This window comes from Paroedura picta, chromosome 1 (genome assembly GCF_049243985.1).
Source record: "Paroedura picta isolate Pp20150507F chromosome 1, Ppicta_v3.0, whole genome shotgun sequence".
NCBI lineage: Eukaryota > Metazoa > Chordata > Lepidosauria > Squamata > Gekkonidae > Paroedura > Paroedura picta.
The window spans coordinates 163599756-163625637 of record NC_135369.1 but is presented as its reverse complement, the minus strand read 5'-3'; the positions used below and the strand labels follow the sequence as shown (position 1 = coordinate 163625637).

General features: G+C 45.7%; 1 protein-coding gene across 2 annotated transcripts in view; it reads right to left on the bottom strand.

Annotated features, from left to right (window-relative positions):
* Window positions 1-25114, bottom strand: part of LPIN1 (lipin 1) — a 59693-nt gene extending 34579 nt beyond the window's left edge. The window contains exons 1-6 of one of the 2 annotated variants that reach the window (XM_077310924.1): window positions 24924-25114; window positions 8248-8448; window positions 6410-6505; window positions 5442-5770; window positions 4755-4862; window positions 2471-2578 (exon numbers count right to left, since the gene is read on the bottom strand). In XM_077310924.1, the coding sequence (XP_077167039.1) occupies window positions 2471-2578; window positions 4755-4862; window positions 5442-5770; window positions 6410-6505; window positions 8248-8439 (833 nt within the window). In that variant the 5' untranslated portion in view covers window positions 8440-8448; window positions 24924-25114. The remainder of the gene's footprint in view (window positions 1-2470; window positions 2579-4754; window positions 4863-5441; window positions 5771-6409; window positions 6506-8247; window positions 8449-24923) is intronic. The other variant, XM_077310932.1, reaches the window with a different exon arrangement.
* Between the last annotated feature and the right edge of the window lie 768 nt (window positions 25115-25882).

Here is a 25882-nt window from a genome sequence, read left to right as displayed (position 1 = left end):
GATGCACTTCAGCTGTGGCTCTCTGGTGCTCTCAAAAACCCCCAAATATTTTTCAGATTTTTCAGGCTTGGCTGTGTTGGATAGCGAAAAACGTTGCAAAAAAAGAAAAAGAAAAAAAACCCAGCTGAATTAATATCCCAAAATCACCAATGAGCTTTCCTGGAGAGGACTTACATTCCAGTTTTCCCCAATATCTTCAGGTTTTCCTACAGAGTTTCAGTCAATTCCTAGAGAAGTGTTATGTCACTTGCAATTAATTCCTGGAAGTGGTGTCATTGGCTGACAGTCATTTTTTTATTTTATTTTTCTCCTGCTCCAGCTCTAAGTAATGGTAGATAATGTATGCTGAGAGGAACAGATTCCCAGAAAATATCTACTAACCTGACCTGGGGAACCTGAACTGGATAATTATCATTTTACCCTTTCCACTATCCTCCCTTCCTTCCCCTTGGGGTCTCCCTTATCACCTGCTTGGCTACTAGAACCATACAGCAGCTACCTTTCCACTTAGCCAGTGGTTCTCAACCTCGGGGCTGAGGTCAAACGACCCTTTCACAGGGGTCGCGGCAGGGCAAGCAGCTTGGGGGGGGGGCACTGCCACTGTTGCCGCTCTGCCTGAAGGCGTCCGCCCATTTATATACAATTTATATACAATCATGAACAATGATCTTCATGCCTTTGGTCAGTTTCGGTTTAATTTCTGTGAAAGAACACTTGCATAATTTTATGGATGGGGGGTCACCACAACATGAGGAACTGTATTAAAGGGTTACAGCATTAGCAAGGTTGGGAACCACTGCCTTAGCCCGTTATGCATATGTTGGATAATGCACTTTCAATGCACTTTAGAAGTACATTATTCTGTTCAACATAGGAAAAATCCAGCTGCAAAAGCACACAGAAAGTGCATTATCCACCGTGTATGGAAGGAGCCCTTGTCTTTGCCTCCTGTCAGCCATTCCCCATACAAGGCTCTTGCGACAGGGCTCTAGCAGAAAGGAAAGGCCCCAAATTGAACTCCCTTATACATGATCTCAAAGAGAAATCTCAAAGAGATTTCCCTCATTACAAAAGTGCATTAGGAATTCGTTTTATAGAACTGCCACCACACAGAAGCCGTCTCTTTGGTGACTCTTCCAGTGGCATCTGGTTGGCCACAACAGGAAAAATGACTCCGGACTAGATGGACCAGAAATCTGATACAGTGGGGCACTTCCTATCTGAGGAGCAATCGGCCTTAAACGGACTGCCTGTTGCTATAGCAAGCACCTACTTGAGCTGAGCTGAAAAATGACTGCAAAGCTGGTGATGGATATTCAGGGGAAATGGATTTGGCCTGAAGCTTTCAAGCGGAGCTAACTAGCATAAGTGGTATCTCCTCCCCACCACCAACCTGGCTGGGACATACTTCTGGCTCATCTAGAAAGTGCCAAAGGAGATTTTTCATTTGTATTATGAAGCAGGATAAATGACATAGCTTCCTCCAACAGCCAGGCAACAATGGGAGTTCCATCAAGATCTCTCTCTCTCTCTCTCTCTCTCTCTGTGTATGTGAAAAAGTTGTGGCTACATTGTGTACTGCAGAGAAGCTTTGGGGACTTTGCCTTCCTCCCACCTCCTGTGCAACTGACTTCAGCCATGAACTATTGCTAAACCAACTTTCCCCGAAAAGCCCGGTTAAGTGATTTGTGCGTCATAACAGATGCATTTAGACTCAAAGGATTTCCCTCAAAGTTTGTGGAAAGAAATATATTTCTGCACGCTATCTTTTTTGAAAATGAGCCTGGAACCATATCCCTAGACTATTAAAAAATATTGAGCATAATGATGTTATAGGAGTCTTAAAATCCTAGCTAGGATTCTGGTGCCTGCACAGAGTCAGAGCCCCAAAGTATAGGCAACTCAACATGAACATCATTTTAGTCAACGCAGGCCAAGTGAGTGCTATGTACAAGATCCTTGCTAACATATTTTCCTGCTATTGGCTGAGCTACTCTGTTGTCATGATCTGGTAGATGGAGACCTAATCCTGGAGAAGATGGAATGTAACAAGTCAGCAGATTGTATGTAAGGAGGGGGGGAGTTGATACTCAAGTGGGAGATGGGAAAGGTGTGGAAATGGAAATCTCTCAGCAAAGCATCAGAAGGAGGGGAGGGGGAGAGGAAGACAAGGTAGCAAGACATTAAAGACATCCGTGGCCACATATTGCTAAAAAGGCCCAAATTGCACACAGTAACCAAAATCAGGCAGCCAAACCATTTCCTATGTGAACAGTTTCGATAAAATTTAAATTGCTACCGCCTATCCCCTTAACCCCCCCCCCCCAACCTAAGTGATATCCCACAGTTTCCTGTTTAGTGATCAGGTTAGTACTAAGTGCTAGTCTGGTAAGTTTCATAAAGTTTGCATGCTGTTAAAAGGGTTAATCTCCACTTTTTAAAAAAATTGGGAAGAGAGTGGCTGTTCTACCTGTCTGGAGCAGGATACTGAGAAGATGGCGGAGGACAAGAACTAGACAAGCCTCCCTCTGCCGGAACAGTAAGATGAGAGGACTTCCCTGAGCAAGCTATAGGATTACTGGACAAGGCCATGTACAGTAAAAGAGAGAAAAATGAGGCATCATTATTCATTATATGCTCCAGTTGACGGCTGCTTGTTGGAGTGCTCAGATGCTTTTGGAGAAGAGGGAATACCTTTTTCACAACAGAGCTGAGTTTCCGGATGACAAAAGCCTCAAGCTGTTAAAGGCAGACAGGCAGAAAAGTTCAAAAAGCCACCAAACCACCACACAGAAAAATATACCTAACAAGGCTGTGCAGATTTGAGAGATGTTGTTCTAATGTGTGGGAAATGGTAACCGGCACCAGGAAGCACATGGGTGCAACAATTCAGGATGATGATGAAGGGGGGGGGGGAAATTACAAAGCGAGCAGGCAGCTAAACAGATGTTATCTGAAGCAGATGTGCATGTATGTATACTCCAGTACCTTTTAAGCAATGCTTTAACAATGAAAGTGTGACGACGCAAACATGACATTCATGAGGACTATGCACTTAGTTAAAATTGCATAGTTTTCATGGAAGAGTTTTCATTTCCTTGGTTCATGAAACATCCTGCTTTTCTACAAAGTAGCCTTCCGCTCAGATCTTTCTGCCAGAATTACAACGACAATAAGCAAGGAAAATTATTCTAAATAAAGAGCTTCCCTGGACTGACATCAGCACACATGGGATAATGCACTTTCAATGTGCTTTGGCAGCTGGATTTGCCTGTGCAGAACAGGAAAATCTACTTCTAAAGTGCATTGAAAGTGCATTATCGATTGTGTGCAGAATAGGCCCAGAATAGGTCACAGCTATGACCTCCACGTGTGAAGTGGGCGTCATTTGGGACCATGGCGAGGTTCCACAATCGAGAAAGCTTATCTTCCTTTCCATCACTCATAAACGTTCCAGACGCATTTATACGGCCTCCTCCGCTGCAGCTGGTCCACACAGGTGAAACTGGTCTGTACTCATTGGCGGCACAACACAGAATTGATACAGCCAATTTATAGGAGTGACTTTTCATCCAGAAGCAGCTGTAACCATGGACCAGTGGATGTAGCTAAAACGCAGGTTCATTCCAAGATTCAGCCTAACACAGATGCCTTGCCTGATCATTTCAAAGAAACTGATTTGAGAAAAATCCTTCGGTTTCCTCAACTTCCAAGCATTCTTGAGAAAGGGAGGTTCTGGTGGGTACCTGGCTCTTCCCCCCGCCGCCCACAAAAGTGCTGCTGAAGCCTCCCAAGGGCTCAGTTTGCATTTTTCAGGGCGGAGGGGGGGGGGGAATGCCAGCAGGGACCCAGCTCCTCCCGACACTGCCTGCAAAGGGCATGCTGGTGCTTCCAGATGGTTGGGAGGGTGTTTTGCGGAGCGGAGGGGGGGCGGAGCACTGGTGGAGACCCGGCTCCTCCTGCCTCGCACACAAAAGGCATGCCGGAGCCTCCAGAGGGCTCAGTTGGTGTTTTGCAGACACCGACAGGGACTGTCTGTTGCTCACTCACCGCCGGACAGGCGCCTGAGTGGCCAGGGACTTTGCCGAAGTGGCAGAACCATGAAAAGATGGTTAGGTGTGGGAACTGTAATTAGATTGGACAGCCACTGGACGGCCGACCAATCAGGGGCATACAGGCTTCTACGGGCAACCTGATTGGCCAGTAAACAGTCACGCCAAACTCCTTCCACGACCCCTTAACGTTTGTATTTATCTACTCATGTTTACAGATATGCTTCCACTGTGTACAGCACGCATTATCTCTTTGCTGTATGTATTTGCCTGTTCCCACCATGTTTAGAGTTATGTCATAACATTTTTTGCATCATTTACCATATCATCTCTAATATTTCTGCCCTAGTTCAGACTATTTACTTATTTATTGGATGGATGAATGATTCGCCACATTCAGAAACGGCCTCGCAGAGAGTTACAAAAGTCCTAGTGTTATAATGTTGCTTACTAGATGTCTCATCCTATTGACGGCATTGATTTATACTGTGTTAGCCACCTTAAGACTCAGTGCAAAAGGCAAGCTATAAATAAAGTAATAATAATGTCAAACGGTTAGACTCCACCACCTTAGCTCTTGAGTATAAGCCCTGAAACACACTCTGCTACAAGTATGGCAGTATTACCCACACTTCAACTGCTGCTTGAACCTGTCAGCACAAGACATTTGGCCCTAAGACATTCCGGTAAGATATTCTATACCTCTGGGTGGGAGACCATTCTCCATCTGAATGGTGGTGAGGAAGTACACTGATCGAAGAAGAATTTATATCAGGCAATTCGTCTCTGTTCAGGTCAGGGATGGATGTTCTGTGCACAAAACAAACCAAGAAAAATTAAAATCATTCTTTTAGACAGCCACCAGTCCCTGTCTCAATTTATAGCTATGTTAGAAAAACAACCCCCAGCTGACTGCTCTCCTCAGGCAGTTACATGAAGTGTTAAACAGAATGTCAGATCAGCGTCCAGTTTTAAATGCTTCAGTTGGAAATTAGACTTTCTCTTTTAAAAATGGACTCCACAGTCCAGAGGCTTCCTAAGGTCTTCCAGATCCTAGCCCAACATTTTAAATCACTCTACCAGGGGTGGCCAAACTGTGGCTCTCCAGATGTCCATGGGCTATAATTCCCACTGGCAGGGGCTCATGGGGATTGTAGTCTATGGTCATCTGGAGAGCTATACTATAGTATCTATCTCATACATTTTTATCCTGTCTTTTTTCTACATGGTTCTCTATCCCCCTTTCTTACCTCTACAACAACCCTATAAGGTAGATTAGTCTAAAAGAGTGACTGCCTAAAGTGACCCAGAAAGTGATGGCAGAATGGGGATGTAAGCCCAGATATCCTAGTAACACTCCAACCACATTATAGAGTATAGTCACAATACCTTGCATTATCTAGTAGCTCATTTTCTTCATCTGAACTCAGTTCTATAGGAAACATGTTTTCTTCTTCTGTAGTATCTGCATTGTTATCTCTTTTGGCAATGTCTATTCTATGGGTGGATTTCCTCCTCCTCTTCCTTCTTTTCTTCACAGAGCTGCTCGCAGACGTGCCTTCCAGCGTGGATGGAGAAGCAGTGATTGATACTTGGGAGGGATTGGACAGATCTACGTTTCGTATTCGGTCGATGGAATTCCTCTTCAGTTGCGATTCCATGAGAGTTGCTCCATCAGAGAGAATAGGAGACGTAGCCAGATGGTACGGAATTGCATCCTAGATAAAGAAAAAGGTGACCCAGAGCCTTACTTTTGGGTCAACTGAAATTTGACAATGGTGCAGAACCATTCTGTTCATCAACCCACAAAAACCTAGCCTATTCACCTGAAAGGAACACTAGGTTTTTCTCCACACGCACTGTTAAAAGAAATAGAGGAGGAGTTCTTAAATGATGGTTATGTACAAGTCCTTAAAAGCCTGTGATGTATTATCCTTCTTTAGCAAGATTGTCTTACATTCAGCGTTGTCTTCCTTTCAGGTAAATACAGTAACAAGAGCTCAAGCCCACATGCCCAACTAAGGATTTTAAACAAGAAATTCTGTTGCAAAACTATGCATTTCCGGATTTGTAGGACTTCAGACTGCATGATCAAAGTTCTGTTTATGTGGAAGCTACGTCTCACCAATGACAGGGGATTCATTTCCAAGTCTGTGAGCAAAGTGAAATCCTATATAGACGCAATCCAGTTGTAAGCCCATTGGGGTAACTTTCCATATGACTGCACTGCCAGTCATCCACATGTGCAAGACGAAGGCTCTCTCTCTGTCTCTGAGACACACCAATCCTCCTCACACGGCACAATTATTATCACGGTTCAGAGAACAAAAATGTCTCATAAATATTAATGCCCTTACCTGGTCACTAGATGTTTCCTCAACAAAAAAGGCTTCTCCATTGTCCCCTAATTTCATGTGCAAATCTACACATTCTCCATTAATTTCTATGTCAACCTGGAGGAGCAAAAGACGTTTTAGGAAATATATTCATAAATTCATTTAACTGCATAATACTGGGAGGTACATTCATCTGCTGTAGCCATTAGACATCCCTGCCCACTAAAATGTAGCTAAAGATTTTAATAAGCAAGAACATTAACACTGAACGTCCTTTCATACATGTGCAAATTCACGTGACAACAGTAATAGGTAGCATATATTAAAAAAAAAACATTTTGAGCAGTCTTAGCCCTTTGCATATATTTCCTTAGTCCACATACCAGACTCATAAGTCAGGTCCATATTATCATTCCCTACCACCAGCATCCTGCAGACAGCGGGCGAGAGAATGGAGGTTTGCCCAAGGTCGTTCAGTAGATGGGAGCACGAGACATGATTTGATTTCTCGGCTCCTCATTGCATGGCGGGAGGATACAGCCGCAGTTATAGAATCACAGAATCATAGAGTTGGAAGGGGCCATTCAGGCCATCTAGTCCAACCCCCTGCTCAATGCAGGATCAGCCCTAAGTATCCTAAAGCATCCAAGAAAAGCGTGTATCCAACCTTTGCTTGAAGACTGCCAGTGAGGGGGAGCTCACCACCTCCTTAGGCAGCCTATTCCACTGCTGAACTACTCTGACTGTGAAATTTTTCCCCCTGATATCTAACCTATATCGTTGTACTTTGTAGTATAAACCCTTTACTGCACGTCCTCTCCTCTGCAGCCAACGGAAACAGCATCCTGCCCTCCTCTAAGTGACAAAGCTGGTAGCATATAATTAACAAACAGCTCATGGAGGCCAGACAGTCAAAGGGAAGCACTTTAAATCCCATTAGAATCAATAGGAGATTAAAAATATGTTTAATCCTGTTATGTTCGCATTGAATCTAAGACTTTGGAAGTGCTTGAAATGGCCGTTAAGAAGTGATAAACTCCCTCCCCCCCAAACAACAACAACTAAACGTTATTTTCTTCATAGCTGCATGCTAGGTCCATTTTTAAAAGATGGATAACTGTCATACAACCAAGCAGCCAAATAATGACTTGAATCCCCTGAGAGATGCTCACCAATAGAAGGATTTTTGCCCAGGAAGAGTAATTTTCTCCCACTACAGTCTAAAAAGATTGCGTTGGGATTTTATACCCCAATTTCACTTCCCAAAGGAGTCTCAAAGCAGCTTACAATCACCTTCCCTTCCTCTCCCCACGACAGACACCCTGCAAGGGAGGTGAGGCTGAGAGAACTCTGACAGGACTGCTCTGTGAGACTATCAGGACTATGACTAGTCCAATATCAACCAGCTGGTGGCATATGAAAGAGCGGGGAATCAAACCCTGGATTAGAAGCCACCAGTCTTAACCACCAAGCTGGCTCCACTATATGCAGTTCTTGGGGCTCCTTTATCCCTCCAAGAGCAGCACGGGGTGACGGTGGGGAACTGAGGGTTATAGCAAAAAGCAGGGGGGAGGTAAGAAAGGTAAAAATCCTTCTTGTCCCTGGCCCAAACTGGTTTCACTGTTTGGTGAAAGTTCTCAGAACATTTTGTCAAAGGTGCATAACATTTTTTTTCACAGCACTACAATTCCCAATGATCTCTGTTTGGGATCCATGACACTTAAATAGGTTTATATACATGCTCAGCAAGTGTATACAATGGAAATGTCCCTGCTTCCCTTCAATACCTTGAACATACAGGCAAAGAGCACAATAACTCTGATCAGCTACAAAACACATCAGGAGACTTTGTTCCTTACCACTTTTTCCTTTGAACGCAAAACTCCCATCTTCCCAAAGCGCACGTGAAATGGGGAACAGTGAAGATTTCCATCCGGCTGGCGGACCACAATGATGTCAATGCATCCAGACAAGGTGGCAGGATTTAACCCTTTATAAAGTTCTTTCACAGTCACAAAGACTTGGCCCGCTAGCTGCCCGACGTAATTCATGGTTTGTGCCTGCAGAGCAAGGGGGAAAGACAGAGGGGAGAAAACTTCAGAAGCCAAAAGAAGCTTCCCTGCCTTACTCACAGACATCGAGGCTCCCTTCAGAACCAACAGCAGTCTCTCAACAGTCTCAGGAGCTCTGTTTGCTCATGCAAGAATTCTACAATCTAGGAGAGGGGTCAGTGACTGCAGGTACTTGGGTCTCATCCAGCCTTTTGAGGGCTACTGCCTGGTTTCCCTCTGCAGAGGGTGAAAGTAGAGGGTGAAAGTAAGGGCATCTGTAGAAACATCCCTTGTTCTTCAACTAGGCAACTCTGTGGAGAAGAAAGAACTCCTAGATGTAGTCTGTATGGAGCTTTTTACCCACTCCCAATTTGAATAAATCCTTCCCATGTACACTGAATTCAATTTCCATTTTGATATTGGGCACTTTAAATTTTCCCTCTGCAAGAAGCATGATTGATCTGGAGTGACCCTACCTTTCCCCCGTGATATCCAGAAGTGGATATAACCCTCAATATTTAAAAAATTGCCATCAGTAAGTGTGCAGATTTCTGCTTTTTGCAAATTAACTTCCTTCTCCACGCCTCTAGCAAAGCAGTCTTCCCTGATTGGCCACGGCGTGAGTTCAAGGACTTTCTGGATCCTGGTTGCAAGGCTTGTCTTAAAGTGACTGCGCTCCAGAAGCCCTAACTTCTTTCAGCAGAGAGTTGCCTCTTGCATTTATTCCCCCCTCCTCTGCTGTCTCCAATTATCCCTCCCTCCTGTTCAAGAAAAGAAAGAGACTTCTGCTGCGCTTGGCTCCCCTCCCAGCTCTGACCTTCCCCAATCAAGTGCAGAACACTTTCTGTTTCAATTGGGAAGAGGGATAAAGGAAGACCCGAGTTCAAATCTATCTGAATTCAGCAGGATCCACAACGGAAAAAAAAAAAAAAAAAGATGCAGGTTGGGAAACTGCTGGAGATTGGGGGATAGAATCTGGGGAGGACAAGGACCTCAGTAGGATACAATGCCCTAGAGTCTGCTCTCCAAGGCATCTGTTTTATCCAGGGGATCTGAATTATACAGTGTAGAAATGAGCTGTAATTCTGGGGGATCACCAGATCCCACCTAGAGGACAGTACTAATAGAGGAAATAGGAGCACAAACACCAGGAAATTCAAAAGTAACATTAGGATAGGTCAGAGCTGTACAAGATCACTTCTGTCCATTTTTGACTTTTCACTTTCATTTCTTTGGGGCTAGCACTGGGAAACGGGACTGCAAAAAACAAGGCCACAGTGTAAAAGTATAATGTTGCAAGCATTTTAAAGGTCCTGACTTATGTAACCAGATGCTGGACAGGAAGACAGGCTCCCTAATGAGTGTGCTGCACTCATGAAATGGGGAGGGGGACAGGCAAGTTAAATCAGCACAGCATTATACCACAATTTTCACTATTCAAAAGAGTCTCAAAATGGATTCCAGTTGCCTTCCTTTCCTCTCCCCACAACTGACACCCTGTGAGGTAGGTAAGGCTGAGAGAGCTCTGAGAGAAATGTGATTGGCAGGGAAGGGAACCCAGCTGGTTGCATGTTCAGGAGCGGGGAATCAAACTCAGTTCTCCAGATTAGAGGCCACCACTCTTAACCACTATCCCCCCACTGGAACAATGCCATGACAGACAGTCCATTTCTGCAGTTAGTAAAAACTTTGTTGCAGCACTCATAAAGCACCAGGGAATTTCATTACTTTCACAGTAAAATGTTGCAATTCATGTGCTCCCCTGTTTGGCACACATTTTGTGAATCCCCAGAGCACACCATTTCCCCCCTCCCCTGGGAGGGAATTCATAGTAACCTAAAGTGGAAGCTCAAAAATCATACTGGCTTCCTTCACTGTTTCCCACCTCAAAATGATGACGTTTGAGATCCAACCAATGCTGTATCTTTGCTCACCCCTCTCCCTTCCCTGCTGTTTTGTAACAAATTTTGAACATGACTGCATTACAACACAGTTCCAAAGTAGCACAGGCACAACACACACACCACCTCCCCATCTCTCCCTCCAGCAAAATTGCACATTCAACAGAACATTTTTTGTCAATTTCATGCAGGAAAAGACCGGTGGTCAATTTCATTCAAGGAGAATAGGAATGTTGTTCATTTCCTAACATAATAACTGAAGTTTTTTTTTAATGCACTATATTGAGGGGGAAGAGGGGAGGCAATTGACAACACAGAATGCTTGTGTGCTGCCCTGCTGGGCTGCACCTACTCCGCTGGGTCGATGTGCTATGGTGGAGTCCAGTCCAAGAGGTTGAGAGCCAAGAGGAACAGAGTTCACAGCAAGCAGGAATAAGAAGCAAAATCAAGATGAGCCGGGGTCGAAGAGCCACTGCATGGTCAGAAGCCAAGTCAAAGGTTGAAGAACCAAAACATGGTCAGAAGACAAACCAAGGGTCTGGAACTGGGAGTCTCAGGAACAGAGCTTCAACATAGCGAGCTGGAACAGGAGTTGTCCAGCAAGACAGGGAGGGTAATACATGCATTGTCCCCAGAAAGAACCGTGTTTCTCAAGGTCCTTCTGAAATAGCCAGACCCAGGTAGAGCAGCCCTCGGCCAAAGGGTCTGCACCTGGAGATAATCCTCATCAGATGAATGAGCTGCAGCTGGGCCCCATCTACCTTGACAGTGAGCTACCAATCTTGCTGATCTTCTGACAGCTGTCAAGGTAGATTGCCTCTTCCTATACTGCCAATTGGGGCTTGCTGGGGCATCTGGTGCTGCTCCTTCAGTGAGTCTTCTGGGCTGGTCGCTGCTCATCTTCTGGTGACTCAAGCTCCTTCTGGTCTGTGGTAGTTGGGCCTCCTGGTGCCTCCAGGAGATCTGCTGCCTCTGGAACACCCCCTAGTGCCAAATCTGAGGGGGTGGCCATGACAGCTTGACTAAAGTGGCACACTTCTACAAGTGGAGAAGCAGGCACCATTTTCCTCAAGCTGTCTTTGAATTTGCATTGCTCCTGAGAAGGGGGGGGAGAGATGAGGCACACAGCATATGGAAAAGGGGAGCACTTGGACACTTTTCCCATGGGAGGAGGGAGAGGGGAAGGGGGAGAGAGGATGGTATTATTGTGAATGCTCTCTACGTTTTTTTTTTGGGGGGGGGGTGGAAGCGAGGCAGGAGCCAGAAACACTGACTCTCCCGACAGAAGTGCAAAATTCAAGCCGTGAACAGACTCCAGGGTGTAAACTGTACTGAGCTTTTATTCTACTCCCAGGTTGATTCAGTCCCTGCCGTCTACACAGAATGCGATTTCCATTTTGATTTGGGGCAATTTAAATTTTCTTTCTGCAACAAGCAGGATTAGTCCAGAGTGACCCTACCTTGATTGTGCGATAGTGTGCTTTTAACCCTCAATATTTTAAGATTCGGATTGAGAAAGCAGGCTGTTTTCAATCTGGATTCTCCTCCATGGTAGAGAGCCCCTTATTGTCCAAAGCTGCTCATGTGACAAGCTTGCCTTAAAGGAGAAGCCCCTAATTTCTCTCAACCTCTGTCGGTCTTGGATTTTTTTTCTCCCTCCTCTGCCTTCTTCGATCCTCCCCCCCCCTTCAAGAAAAGAAAGAAAGAGGCTGTGCTTGGCTCCCCCCCCCTTCTGAACTACCCTACCCATGTGTAGAACACTTTTCTGTTTCAATGGGGGGAGAGGAAGACCCGAGTTCAAATCAATCTGAATTCAACAGGATTGACAATGGAATAAACAAAGTAAGTGCAGACTCTACCCTAGACAGCGCTGTGGAAAACCAAAAATCAGCCACAAAATCAGGGTTGGCATCTAGAAGTCAATAACATGACAGCAAATAACAAATGCAGAAACGATCTCAGCTGCCATCATGAACCAGGGAGGTCTTTTTCATTTTAATATGCACCTATACGTTGCTCTTTTTAAATGTCTTTAATGCCAATTGTCCTTAAGCCTCCTCCTGTGCTTCTGCTGAATACAGACAGAAACTGCTTATTTTATGTTAGTATTTTTAAATGTCTTTGTTTGGTTTCGGTTGTCTTTCAGCTTCCTCCTGTGCTTTTGCTGAACCCAGAGATAGGTAGGAATCACATTAGAAGGCTGCCAGACCATAAACCCCCAAACAAATCTGCCCACATGTTGTGAACAAAAACTCTGTAAATGTAAAAATGGTTCCCAACCACCATCTTCTTTAACAAATAAACAAAGCCGGCCTCATCTTTCCTTGAGCTTACAACAAAAATATATCCGTGTTTCAAAAGTTAAGCAGGCAGACGAAGTTCTCAACCGAAGTTTGGGAGCAGATCTTGCAGACTGATGTTTCTTACATGCAGTAGTCAAGAAAATATTGTGCTTTATCTGTGTGTAAAATGAGATCAGAAGATAACCCAGCGGATAGTCAAAACCTTGGCAGATTTCATTCTTTGGAAGGCCTGTGCTGGGATTCCAACTTAACTTGACTTCCAATGCAGCCCTTTCTAGGTCTTCAACAATTTTTCACTCTCGAAGATAAAAAATGCAAATTAACTCCACTGTAATCTATCTTGATTCATTTCTAGATAGAAAACTAGCAAGTTGTTTCCCGGCAGGACAGTAACTGTTGGAGAATGCCACAGTATACGTACAGTGCAATCCTAAACAGAGTTACACCCATTAAGTCGAGTTGGATTGCACAGCTAGCTGTATAAATGTCATGCACAAAATTGCTTAAACAGCATGTGTGGCTTGGGGAGGAACGTCCATTTTTATATTAGAACACGGTCATTTAAGTGAAGTATTAACATTCCCAGGAACATTCCTCAATTCCCAAGGAGACTGTGGGAGGCAAGACTCATTTTGTTCTGGCAGCTCCGAAAAAGCTTCCTGGTTATCTAGAAAGCAGAACAGCCATTCCCAGCCAGAGTTGCATGCAACCCCAGGGTTACTACAGAGCCCCAGAGGGGTTACTCCGGCTGGGAGAGATTTAACTATTTTAAAATATATTTTTCAATTTTAAAAAGTTACTGGGTTGGTTTTCCCCTTATTTGGACAGGGTGACTTGCCATCTCCCCAAGTGGTCAATGATAGGTGGTGGCCTTGTTGAATTTACATACAGTGGGAAAGCAGTGGGAGGGAAGAGTTGAATCTGCTGCACTCCCACCCACCTCGATTGACTCCTCCCATTTCTCCCTCTCAGAATTTCTGCCAGCAGAAAATGGTTGGAGGAAGCCTGGGGCAAGCAAAGGGATTCAGATTTTTAAGCAGAAGACTGTTTTCATTCACAGAGTCTACCCTACAAAGCAGCCACTTGCTCCAGTGAAAAGGATCTCTGTAATGAGCTGTAATTCCAAGGGGGTCTCCCGGTCCCACCTGGAGCCTGACATTCATAGATGAGAGCTACTAAACCTGGATCCAATGCAAGGACTGTGCACAGCCTGCACAAAGGTTCCTTTATGCCCAAGTTTCCCCTTGCCCTAGGAAAATGTATTCTCAGGTCTTTCAGGGGTTACTCCCTGATCAAAAGGTTGAAAAAGGCTACACCAGAAAAGATTATTTTGGGCTGCTTCTATTCTGATCATCCACCACAGAGTCACTGTATGACATTTACTATTTGGCACAAGATTGTATACAGAAACTCTCTTTTTTTATTCATCTAATACACGTTTCTGATCTTACTCTAGATATCAGTCATCCCCAGATGAACATGGGGTAATGGTAGCTGTCCATGCAAACTGCTATTAAAGTTACACCCTTCTAAACTCATGGATTTTAATGGACTTAGGGCCACATTAGATGATACATGTGGCATAAGTCATGTTGGGGTTTTCCCCAGTCAAACCTGTAGTCATGTATGTCATTACAAAAGTAATGTTCCTAAGCGTGCCAGGACCCGATTTGGCTCAGGAACACAATGCAGGGGGAGGAGGGGTTTCAGCCTTCCCTCTTGTGCTATTTCCCCAAGTGGAAACGGCCATGGTAAGAACTATTTATCCTGCAGCATGTGGAGCCCTAAAGAGGGGGGCAAACAGCCCCTACCACGGCCCTGTCAATCATATAGTCTAGTTTGGCTCTTAGAAAGTTTTAACGCCACTAAGAAAGACGCTGTACTGCTCCTCCACAGCTATTAGTGCTCGCCTCTCCCCGTCCACAGAGCACTTGATGTCTACTTGTTGTCATGTGCTGTGAGGTACACAAAGAAACCTGGCTTCATTAGCAGGCAAGAGGGGCGGGATAACAGGAAGAGGCAGAAGAGTGTCCAGATCACGGGAGGTGATGGTCCCGCTTTACTCTGCTCCGGTTTGGCCTCACTTGGAGTACTGTGTTCAGTTTTGGGCACCCCAGTTGAAGAGGGATGTTGACAAATTGGAGCGTGTCCAGGGGAGGGCAACAAAGTTGGTGAGGGATTTAGAGACCAAGATGTATGAGGAAAGGTTGGGGGAGCTTGGTCTGTTTAGCCTGGAGAGGAGACAACTGAGAGGGGATCTGATAACGTATTTAAAAGGGTTCCATGTAGAGGATGGAGCAGAGTTGTTCTCTCTTGCCCCAGAGGGACGGACCAGAACCAATGGGATGAAACTAATTCAAAAGAAATTCCATCTAAACATCCGGAAGAAGTTCCTGACAGAGCAGTTTCTTGGTGGAACAGGCTTCCTTGGGAGGTGGTGGGTTCTCCATCTTTGGAAAATTTTAAACAGAGGCTGGATAGCCATCTGACAGAGAGGCTGATTTTGTGAAGGTTCAATGGGGTGGCAGGTTAGAGTGGATGAGCGATAGGGTTGTGAGTGTCCTGCATTGTGCAGGGGGGTGGGGTGGACTGGATGACCCAGGAGGCCAACTCTGTGCTTCTATGATTCTATGTCTACTTTTTTCTCTACTTGAACCGAAAGCATAAATTAAAAACTGTGTTGTAGGGTAATGACCAGAAAGCACAGGAAGACTAGACAAAGCTTCCAACGATCCAAGACAGAAAAAGAGATGCTGAAAACGCCTGAAGTAGTTTTCAGGAGTTTCTCAACAGTAAAAAAGTTGAGAAAGGCTAAGTACACCCATCCACGACACTGAGAGTTCACTGGCGTCACCAAATATCACGCTGTCCCCGGTATTCTCTGTGCTTTGTGGGTATGTGAGCTGCAGCCCCACTGACTACGACAACCAATAATTAGTTTCAGATACAGCAAACTATGAACAATGGAAATGAAACATACTAATACTTAACTCCCTTAAAGTGCCACTTGTTTATTATTCTTTCTTCTCACAAAACCAACTGGAACAGGAAGCCAAGTACAACACACAAGGCAGAAGTTGTCCCATTTCTGACCCTCCACAGAAGAGGTGAGACAACAACTGCTTGAAGCAGCTGACCTCCGTCTCTTCTCATCTGACCACCGTGACCAAGAAAGGCAAAAACCTAGAAGCGGGACTCTGAGCATGCAACAGCCTCAACTGTAAGATCTTTCCACACCTTTCCATGGTCGAAGCTGGCTCTGCCAGTGGAAATATAAACCCTTTTCGATTGTTATGGCCATGTCCACTGGAAGCCCACCAACTGTGTATACAGGCGCAATGATCCTACCCATGATATGCAATCACCATTTTGTCTAAAAGCAACACTTGTTCAGCCTCAGCATACGTTAGACAGCTATAATGTAAAGGGGCTGAACTTAACAGAAACACACAGTCAATCATGATTCCGTAAACTTCACAACTCAACTGCGTCCTCATTTCTTGTTCGTACTTCTGAAAACACTGCTGTAGATTCAGGAGTGTCCTGTGTTGCTGTGAGCAAAGTCTGAGTTCAGCGGCACCGTTAAGGCCAACAAAGTTTAATTCAATAAATAGATAAATATAATGTGTTGGCCTTAACAGTGCCACTGGACTCAAACAACTGCGAGAATCAGATTGTCATTTAAGATGTATCTGAAAGCATCAAACATTAAAACAATTTTTTTTAATTAAAATTTCAAATTTTTAATGTCAAACTATTTTATGTCAGATTTAACATCTCGATGAGATGATACTGCTGGTTTTTAAAGTTTTGAAGTGGTCTAAAAAATAATGGAGCTATTGCAACACAATGCAATGCTGGAGCATTGCCGTATCATATGTGGCGCGCAAGAAGAGAGCACCCTCATGCCTAACCTCATGGATTTTCACAGCTCCTGTCTCTGTGTCCTTTCAATTTTGCCGGTCGACGATTACTTCCGTAAAGGGATTTCCGTTGCATATCTTAAAGGTTTTCCCTATAAATGCTGCATAAGATGTTTTCATATCAAAATGTAGAATCTGTAACTTAGCTCTTAAAGCTAACATCTAAGTTCTTTCTAAAACAGGTTGGCCAAAATTTTATTATACTATCCAGAATTGGCCAAGCGGTGGCTCTCCAGATGTCCACAGACCACAATTACCATGAGCCCCTGCCTGGGTGCTGGTAGGGGCTCATGGTAATTGTAGTCTGTGGACATCTGAAGCGCCACTGTTTGGCCAACCTTTTATACTATACCATAAAAGGTAAAGGTAAAGGTATCCCCTGTGCAAGCACCGAGTCATGTCTGACCCTTGGGGTGACGCCCTCTAGCGTTTTCTTGGCAGACTCAATACGGGGTGGTTTGCCAGTGCCTTCCCCAGTCATTACCGTTTACCCCCCAGCAAGCTGGGTACTCATTTTACCGGCCTCGGAAGGATGGAAGGCTGAGTCAACCTTGAGCCGGCTGCTGGGATCGAACTCCCAGCCTCATGGGCAAAGCTTTCAGATGGCTGCCTTACCACTCTGCGCCACAAGAGGCTCTTATACTATACCATAAATAACGTAAATACATATTCTGGCTTGTCAGTCCCAGTTGCTGTGTGATAAGACACATGCTGCATGCAGGAAGTCTAAAGTTCAGTCCCCAGGTTCTATCATTAAAGTCATCTAAGGCAGAAGAGCTGGGAAACAGCCTTGGGATGCTGCAGCCAGCCGAAGCAGACTGTAGCCAGCTTGACAGATCAATGGTCTGACTCAGCATAAGGCAGCTTCGTCTGTTTACATGAAAAATGGGAAATTTCCACCAAGTACAGAGGGCCGGCAAAAAGTCTTTGAAAACAGATCCTTGAACCCACTGGGCTTCTGTCCCCCACCTTCATAAGATCTGGAACAGGCAAATACCGATATGAGGAACAGATATTAATATGGTTGTGATGTAGCCAGAAACAAATTCAAGCTGAGACCTGGTTTTGTGTGTCAAGCACATGAGTCACACTCATGTGCCTCTAAAATCGGGTTGCGCGGCTTGCGCATCATGAGCCATTTATTGTGGCCCCAGGCAGACAGCAAAACAGCGAATCATATCTATTTAGATCCTGTTTTTCTCCCCAAAGGGGACCCAAGGTGGATTGCAACGTCATTCTCCTTCTCCTCCACTGTATCCTCCTAACAACAATCCTGTGAGGGAGGTTAGACTGAAGAGAGTGAGTGGGCCAAGGTGACAAAGGTGCTTCCATGGCAGGATGGGGATTCAAATGTGCATTGCTCAGATCCCGGACCCAAGCTGTAGCCATGCTATCGCTCTCAAGGCCCTGGTGGACCACCAAACATGACGGGCAGGTTGACTTCCACTGGGTAGCTCACAGATTAGCTCTGATTGGCAAACCTGGCTATTTCACCGCTGCTCTGGCATCAAGGCTAGAAAAGCCACAATAGACTGATGTATGCCACCTGGCAGCACAGAGCACAGACCTCCACTGCGGTAGAGTGGTTAGAGCAGGGGCCCCGCCACCCTTTCACTCTGCCTTCCGAGTCTTTTTAGAAAGGGAGTGGGCCCAGCAGGGCTTCTGACGGGCGGTGCAGAGCCAGCTTGGTGCAGTGGTTAAGAGCAGTGGCCTCTAATCTGAAGAACCCGGTTTGATTCCCCACTCCGCCTCCATACGCAGGCAGAGCTCTCTCAGCCTCACCTACTTCACCGGGTTGCTGTTGAGGGGAGAGGAAAGGTAGTCGGTTGTAAGCCACTTTGAAACTCCTTCAAGTGGCAAAAAGCAGGGTACAAAATATCAGCTCTTCTTCTTCAGATAGAAATAACTCTGGGTTTGATGGCATCTGCCAGTACAGTGTTGGTTTTATTCTTTCTTCTTTGACTGCTCTTTCCCTGTTGTTGTTGTGGTTTTTAATGATCGCTTTCGTCTCTTCCACTTGGGCTTCTGTTGTGGCCACCACTCCGTGTCAGGATTCCAAAGTGCCCACATGCTCAAAAAAGTGGGGACCCCTAAGTTTCAGTGTCAGAGTAGGATCTGAGGGATCCAGATCCCTGGTCTGCCATGTAGCTCAGTGGGTAGCTTTGGGTTAGTCATGGCTTCTTCGCCTAACCTACTTCATAGGGTGGTTGTTGTTGGCAGAGTTTAAATCTGTAAAGAAGCAGAGGATCAGGCTGCTCAAAAGAGTAAAATAATTTTATTGTGAAGAGAAACAACTTTGTGTAGAAAGAGAAAGACCTAACTAACTGTTCTAACTGTTGTCTATGGTCTGTCTTCCGTTGAACTGCTGTTCTGGAGGCAAGCAGAGAGGAAGTGTGCTCAAATGAGCAGGAAGTCGTCCATCCCCTTCCCCCCTCCCCCGCCGCCAGACAATCAGGACATTGCAGGAGATAATCTGAAAAACATCAGGCAGTTCTTGATTTATGCTAAATGTGCCTCCTCCAATGCTCCCAGTAGGACATTATTTTTATTCTGGCTCAATCGTGCATGCCGCAGAGCTTGTATATTCCAACAGTTGTTGCAAAGATTAAAAAAGGAGGAGTGTGGAGAACAAGGGAAACCACTCTGAGCTCCTTGGAGTAAACGCAGTAAACGAATAAGTGAACACAGTCCAACCCTAAGGGCCAAAAAAGAGGTTGTGGTCAAGGCCCCCTCTCTGCTCGCTGTGCCTTCTTCCCATAGAATCAATTTTACTTGCATTATTAAACAGAATCTCTTCTCCGTCTGCCCGCACCTCCATCGCCAAAAGAAACCTTTAGCTGATTCAGCATTCTTGATAGATTTATGTGTCAGTGTGGTGCTAACGGGAAGGAAATGCTTTATTTGAAAGTTCCCTGGATGGATATTTTCAAAACGATGATTAAATACTGTACGTCAGGACAGAATCTGCCATCACAGCGGGATCATTCAACTTCCAAGCCAGTGGATCAGGGTGTTTATTTGTGGAGGGGTTGTATTAGTATTATTTATTTATTTATCATATGGCAAGGAAATCCTAGGGCTGTCCGGCATCCAGGCAAGGGACATTTGGAGGTCGTTAGCCATTGTCTGTCTCTGCATCATGACCCCTAGTCTTCCTTGGAGGTCTCCCATCCAACTACTATTCAGGACCGACCCTGCTTAGCTTCCTAGAGCTGACAAGTTTGGCCTTGCCTGGGCTAGCCAGGGCCCATTCTGCACACAAAGGATAATGCACCTTCAATGTGCTTTGGCAGCTGGATTTTTCTGTTTTCACCACCAGGGGGCGCTAACGCACATGCGCGGTGCCCGGGCCACCAGCTCTTCCCCACCCCCGGAGGCGGTCCCCGACCATCAAAAGGTTGGGGACCACTGCTTTAAACTACAAATTCACCCCCTGGCATAAAGTTCCCCATCTCAGCACTTCCCGTTTTGTGGCTTGAAAGAGTGTGAGAAGGGGCCATCGGGCTCAGCAGAGGACACACAGTGAACACCTAGGCAGGTATCCTGACAACTCAATTCTCTCCTCCACTTCTTTTAAAGACACACGTTGAAGTCGAGCACACAATTGACATAAGCAGAGCAATTCAGTTACGCAGCTCAAATGCCGGGAAAGCTTCCGGATGACTTCTGCATCGCCCCATCTCTAAAGCCAACGCATTTCTCAACCAAGAATGTCCTTCTTCAAATACTTACATCTGTTTACTGAATATGATAGCACAAATGCAAAAACAAAACAAAACATTAATGGACATACTTCGCGTTGCTATCATGTCCAAAACTCTGCTAACACTCTAAAAGAGGGCCGGTGGGTCACGGGATCATAAGCAGCTGCCATCGCTGAAATACTGGAGAGCTTTAAAAACCACAAATAATTGTAGAATGAGAGGCATGAGCAGCACAAATCACGAAATACAGTTTCCATTTCAAACCTGTGCTTTCCACTAAATCTTGGGAATCAGCAGCATCCGGCAAATTCCATCCCGGTGGTCCTCTAATGTGACACAAAGTGTGCAGCAAAAATTCACACCCAACGATTTGGAAACAGTCTGGTAAAATTGCAAAAAGCACAACCGCCAGTTCTGTGGCCTGGCCTGACCTGACAAATACTGGTGTCAACATTGTCAATCATTGCAGAATCGTGTCCAGTGACAGAAGGGCAAAATCATCCTCACCTCTCACCTGGAAATTGTTATTTTTAGACTAGAGTCCATTTCCAGCGGTGACACAGTTCTGTCTCTATGACATTTAAGACTGACAGACTAGGGGTGGGGAAACCCAGGTTCAGATTCCCCCTCTGCCATGAAACATGCTGGGTGAGCTTGGTCTACCCTATCTCACAAGGTTGTTGTACGGATAAAATGAAGAACTTTATAAGCCACTTTAGATCTCCATTTGGGAGAACAGGTGAGTTTTGTACGTCACTTTTTACCACCCAAAGGAGTCTCAAAGCCTACCTTTCCGTTCCTCACAACAGACTCCCTGTGAGGTAGATGAGGTTGAGAGAGCTCTGAGAGAAATGGCCCAAGATCACCCAGCCGGCTGCATGTGGAGGAGTGGGGAATCAAACCCAGTTCTCCAGATTACAGGCCACTGCTTGTCATGACGACGTGAAGCTGGCTCTCAAACCGGCAGAATAGTATTTGTCAGGTTAGGCCACAGAACAAGATTTTCAGGGTATAAGCTCTCGAAAGTTCAAGCTTCCTTAAGCCATTCCTGCTCATCTCTGACAAAGGGAACCTGGACTCTCAAAAGCTTATACCCTGAACATTTTGTTCATCTCTAAGGCATTACTGGGCTCGATTCTGTGAAGTTTATAGTATCTGAAATACAGGCCTTTTAGCTGAACAAAAGACTGCAATCCCATGCGCCGATATTTGAGAGGAAGCACCACTGAACATATTAGGACATTTCCCAATAAATATCTCGAGGATCACGTTAAGCAACAGAGACCCCGTACTGCAAATAAAGTTAGTTGCCCTTCTTAGCTGCCACAACCTTGTCCCATAGATTTGAATGGAGTTAAATTTGAGTCTTCTGCTATGACAACAACAACAAAATGATGGACACATTATCACAGCAAAAGCTTTTAAGGGCTCTGACTCACAAAGGCTCCATTATTATTTTATTATTATTATTATATTTATTTAGATTTTTATACTGCCCTTCCATACGGCTCTTGGCAGTTTACATCTCAGAATAAATGTATCAGTCTTTCAGTGCCACAAGCTTAAGAGTTTAGATGGCTGATGAGCCATTATTTCAATGTGCAGACTGCAAATTCGTTATAAAAGAGAATCCACAAATAAAATCTCCTTCATTTTATCTACCTATTAAAATTATTGCAAACTTAAATGGACTCCGGGGAGTGGTAGAGGACAGGAAGGCCTGGAGGATCATTGTCCATGGGGTTGCGATGGGTCGGACACGACTTCGCACATAACAACAACAACATTAAAATTATATAGAAAGATATATAATTGCAATTGAATTATCTCAGGACAAATTTAATCAAATTGTCCTAATGAGGCAATTAATGTGATTTTCTAAAATTTATTTGTATATTTTATTTTATATTCCGCCCTCCCCTGCGGATCAGGGTAGTTTACGTTGCAATTTGTGGTGCGGTACAAGGAACATCAAGAGCCGCTTGTGGTGCAGGGTTGTAAGGCAGCCGACATGCTGTCTGAAGCTCTGACCATAAGGCTGGGAGTTTGATCCCAGCAGCCGGCTCAAGGTTGACTCAGCCTTCCATCTTTCCGAGGTCGGTAAAATGAGTACCCAGCTTGCTGGGGGGTAAAACGGTAATGACTAGGGAAGGGAATGGGAAAACCACCCTGTATTGAGTCTGCCATGAAAAAGCTAGACGGCATCACCCCAAAAGTCAAACATGACTCGGTGCTTGCACAGGGGATACCTTTACCTTTTTACAAGGAACATCATCATTTTGAACATATAACTGAGAACACATAGTACCTCTGAACATACAATAACTGAGAAGACATAATACCTTTGAGAGTATTCATAACACTAAAACATTCACCCTTCAACATCAACATTGAACTGTAACATTCTGACTTCACTGTTCACTATCTGATGTTATTTCAGTGCTGTGGCTTGACACACCTGTCCATGAGATGTAGTTGGTGGTGGGAGGAGTCTCTGGGCTCTAACTGGTGGGATTGCTTCATTGGCCTCGACCAAAAGCTTGATGGAAGAACTCCGTTTCGCAGGTCCTGCGGAACTGTTTTAGTTCTGGCAGGGCCCTGATTTCCTCTGGGAGCTCATTCCACCAGGTGGGGACCAGCATCAAGTAGGCTCTGGCCCTGGTTGAGGCCAGACGAGGCTCCCTGAGGCCAGGGATCACCACTTGTTGGTACCTCTAGAGCAGGGGTAGTCAAACTGCGGCCCTCCAGATGTCCATGGACTACAATTCCCAGGAGCCCCTGCCAGCATTCGCTGGCAGGGGGCTCCTGGGAATTGTAGTCCATGGACATCTGGAGGGCCGCAGTTTGACTACCTCTGCTCTAGAGCGTAGTGCTCTTTGGGGAGCATAGATGAAGAGGCGGCTCCTCTAGTACTCAGGGCCCAGATTGCATATGGCCTTGAAGGTGATTACCAGAACCTTAAGCCTGACCTGACATTCGACTGGTAACCACTGCAGCTGTCGGGAGTGCGGGCCAGATGTGGGTGTTGCCCTCCAAGGTATTTCCTGGCTGCCACATTCTGGACCAGTTGTAGTTTCTGGGTCAGGGATAAGAAACCATAGGTAGAATGGGAAATATGTTGTTGTTGTTGTTTAATTCTCCTCTCCCTGAGAAAGCACCAGCTTCTTAGCAAGGCAGTCCATTTCTTAGATTCAATTCTCTTCAGGTTCAAGGTCCATCTTCCCAAAAGAGGTCAAAGCTAAGCACTTTTAAGGTCTGCTGGTTCCAGTGGTACAATTAGACACATGCTCAACTCTCCAACTGAACTCCTTGGCACAATATTTGCTCAATCATGCCCCCAGATCCAAGTTAACATGATGCTAAAATGCTGACCCTATACAGAATTGCTTAAAATTGCTCTTCTGTGGCACTGGAGATGTTTTTAAGTGAGCCATACTGAAAAACCCAACAAAGCTAAACAATGTCAAAAGCTTTAAAAGATCTGAAAACGTTGCTATGGATTCTGAACACACAAAGGATCGCTGACCAAATCTCAAAGGGTCTCTGTGGCCCATGTATTTTTTAAATACCTATTATATTATACCCACAATCAAACATAAGCCGTGAGCCCAGATTCTTCAGAGGACATTCAGAGAAACCGGCAACCGGCAGCAGCATTAACAATTCCAGCCCAGCCTGACAGATCAAAACAACAACTGCTGTAACATTTCAAACTCCAAAATGGTCATGTCATTTTCTACTAGCCGGGCCAAAAGAGTGGTTCCGATCCTCTTCTCCCCGCACCAAAACCAGCACACTAAATGCAGGAAAACAAGGGACAGGGTCTGGATTTACAAGTAACCATTTTCTGCTCACAACTGAAGCTCCACTCAGGCCTCAAATCCATGCCAGGCCCTGTGCCTTTCATTATCCCCAAAATATTTAAATGGATGTCTGGGGGAAGGCAAGAGTAGGGCATTCCCTATTATCAGTCTCTTCCCTAGCCCTACACTTTGTATTATACCGGTCAAAGAACAGGTAGGATCGTGCTATTCAAACACCATGCTGTCGTAGCATCCCAGCTGCTCTTGGCATTTTGTTTATTTGCATTATGCAAATGAATCCCCAGTCCTGAGTGATGGATGGGGAAGGAAACCCAAGGAGTTCTTGGCTAGCGAAGATATCCTTTTCCAGATTAAGGATGCCAACCTTCAAGGAGGTCCTGGGGATCTCCCGGAATTGCAGCTCATCTCCAGAATACAGAGAAAATGGATGCTTGGGAGGGTGGACCCTGGAGCGTTGTACCCGACTGAGGTTCTGGTCCTTCCCAGGGCGCATCCCAAAATCTTTAGGAGGTTCCCACCCTGGATCTAGCAACCCTACTCCTCCACCCACCCACCCCCGCTGGTGGCCAAGAGGAACCTAGCAAGCGTATCCTTACAATATAAGGTGAGGAGTCTGTCCTGATGTATGTGTGTGTGGGGGGGGGGGGGGATAAGCCAAATGCAAAAACCTTACACCTTGACCCCAGCTTAAATTTTTAAAAATCTTAAGAAAAGATCTCGCGGTTAGAATGCCAATATGAAGACCTTCTCGCCTCCCCCAATTCCACCTGCTCACAGACACACACACGCACACAACTCCCCGCCAACACAGCCTCCATCTAGGGGGTACCTCTCGCGGCTCCTCCTGTCAACCGCCAGAAACATCGGCAAGTTTCTTGGGAAGGAGACCCTCAGCGGCAGCTGTCTCTCTCCCTGCACGGCCGTCCTCCAGCGCGCACAGGACGATGAGCAGGAGAGCCGCTGGCCGGGCCGAGCGCCGCTTCGGTTTGCAAAACAGGCTGCTGCACCAAGGATGTCAATGCATCCCGCACCGCAGCCCGGGCCCCGCCCCGGAGGAGGGACCCAAGGCAGGCAGGAGAGCGGGCGGGCGGGAGGGGGCATTGCGGGGAATCACGACAGGGGCGATCATTCGCCCCAGCCACAGACACCGGTGCTGTCTGGAAGCCCCCGCCTTTCCACGTCCCCCAGTCCATACACGAGCGGGTCGGTTGGCTCTTCAGGAAACGGAGTCATACCAAGCCTTGAAGTTTGCCCCTAAAGATGGACGGTGGTTAACAAAGGAATGGCTAGAGAAATTATTTTGGGAACCGATGCCGACGCCCCGGATTGCATTTATTTACATCGCCACGACGCAAGTGACACTGTTTGTTCATTTGTTCTACGCTTTCTTCCTTTGAGGCCTTACAAATGGCTAATGGTTGGTTCTTTCTTTAAAAAGTAAAAGGCAATATTTAGAATATAAATATAATGTCCACAATCACCACCTGAAGCTGCCTTTCGACTTCCCCACTGTCACCCTATCAGGGTGGGTGAACTGTTCTTGGGAACAACCCCAGGGGATATCCAGCATCATGACTGGGTTGCCAACCTCCAGCTGGTGGCTGGAGATCTCGAAGTACAACAGGTCTCCAGGTGATCGCCTGGAGAAAATGGTCACTTTGGAAGGCTGACTCCATGGCGTACTCAGCTCTTTCCCCTCAACCTTCCAAATTTCCAGGTATTTCCCGACCCAGAGCTGGCCACCCTACATGATGGAAGCTTCCCAGACCAGACCGCCCTGTGCCAAAT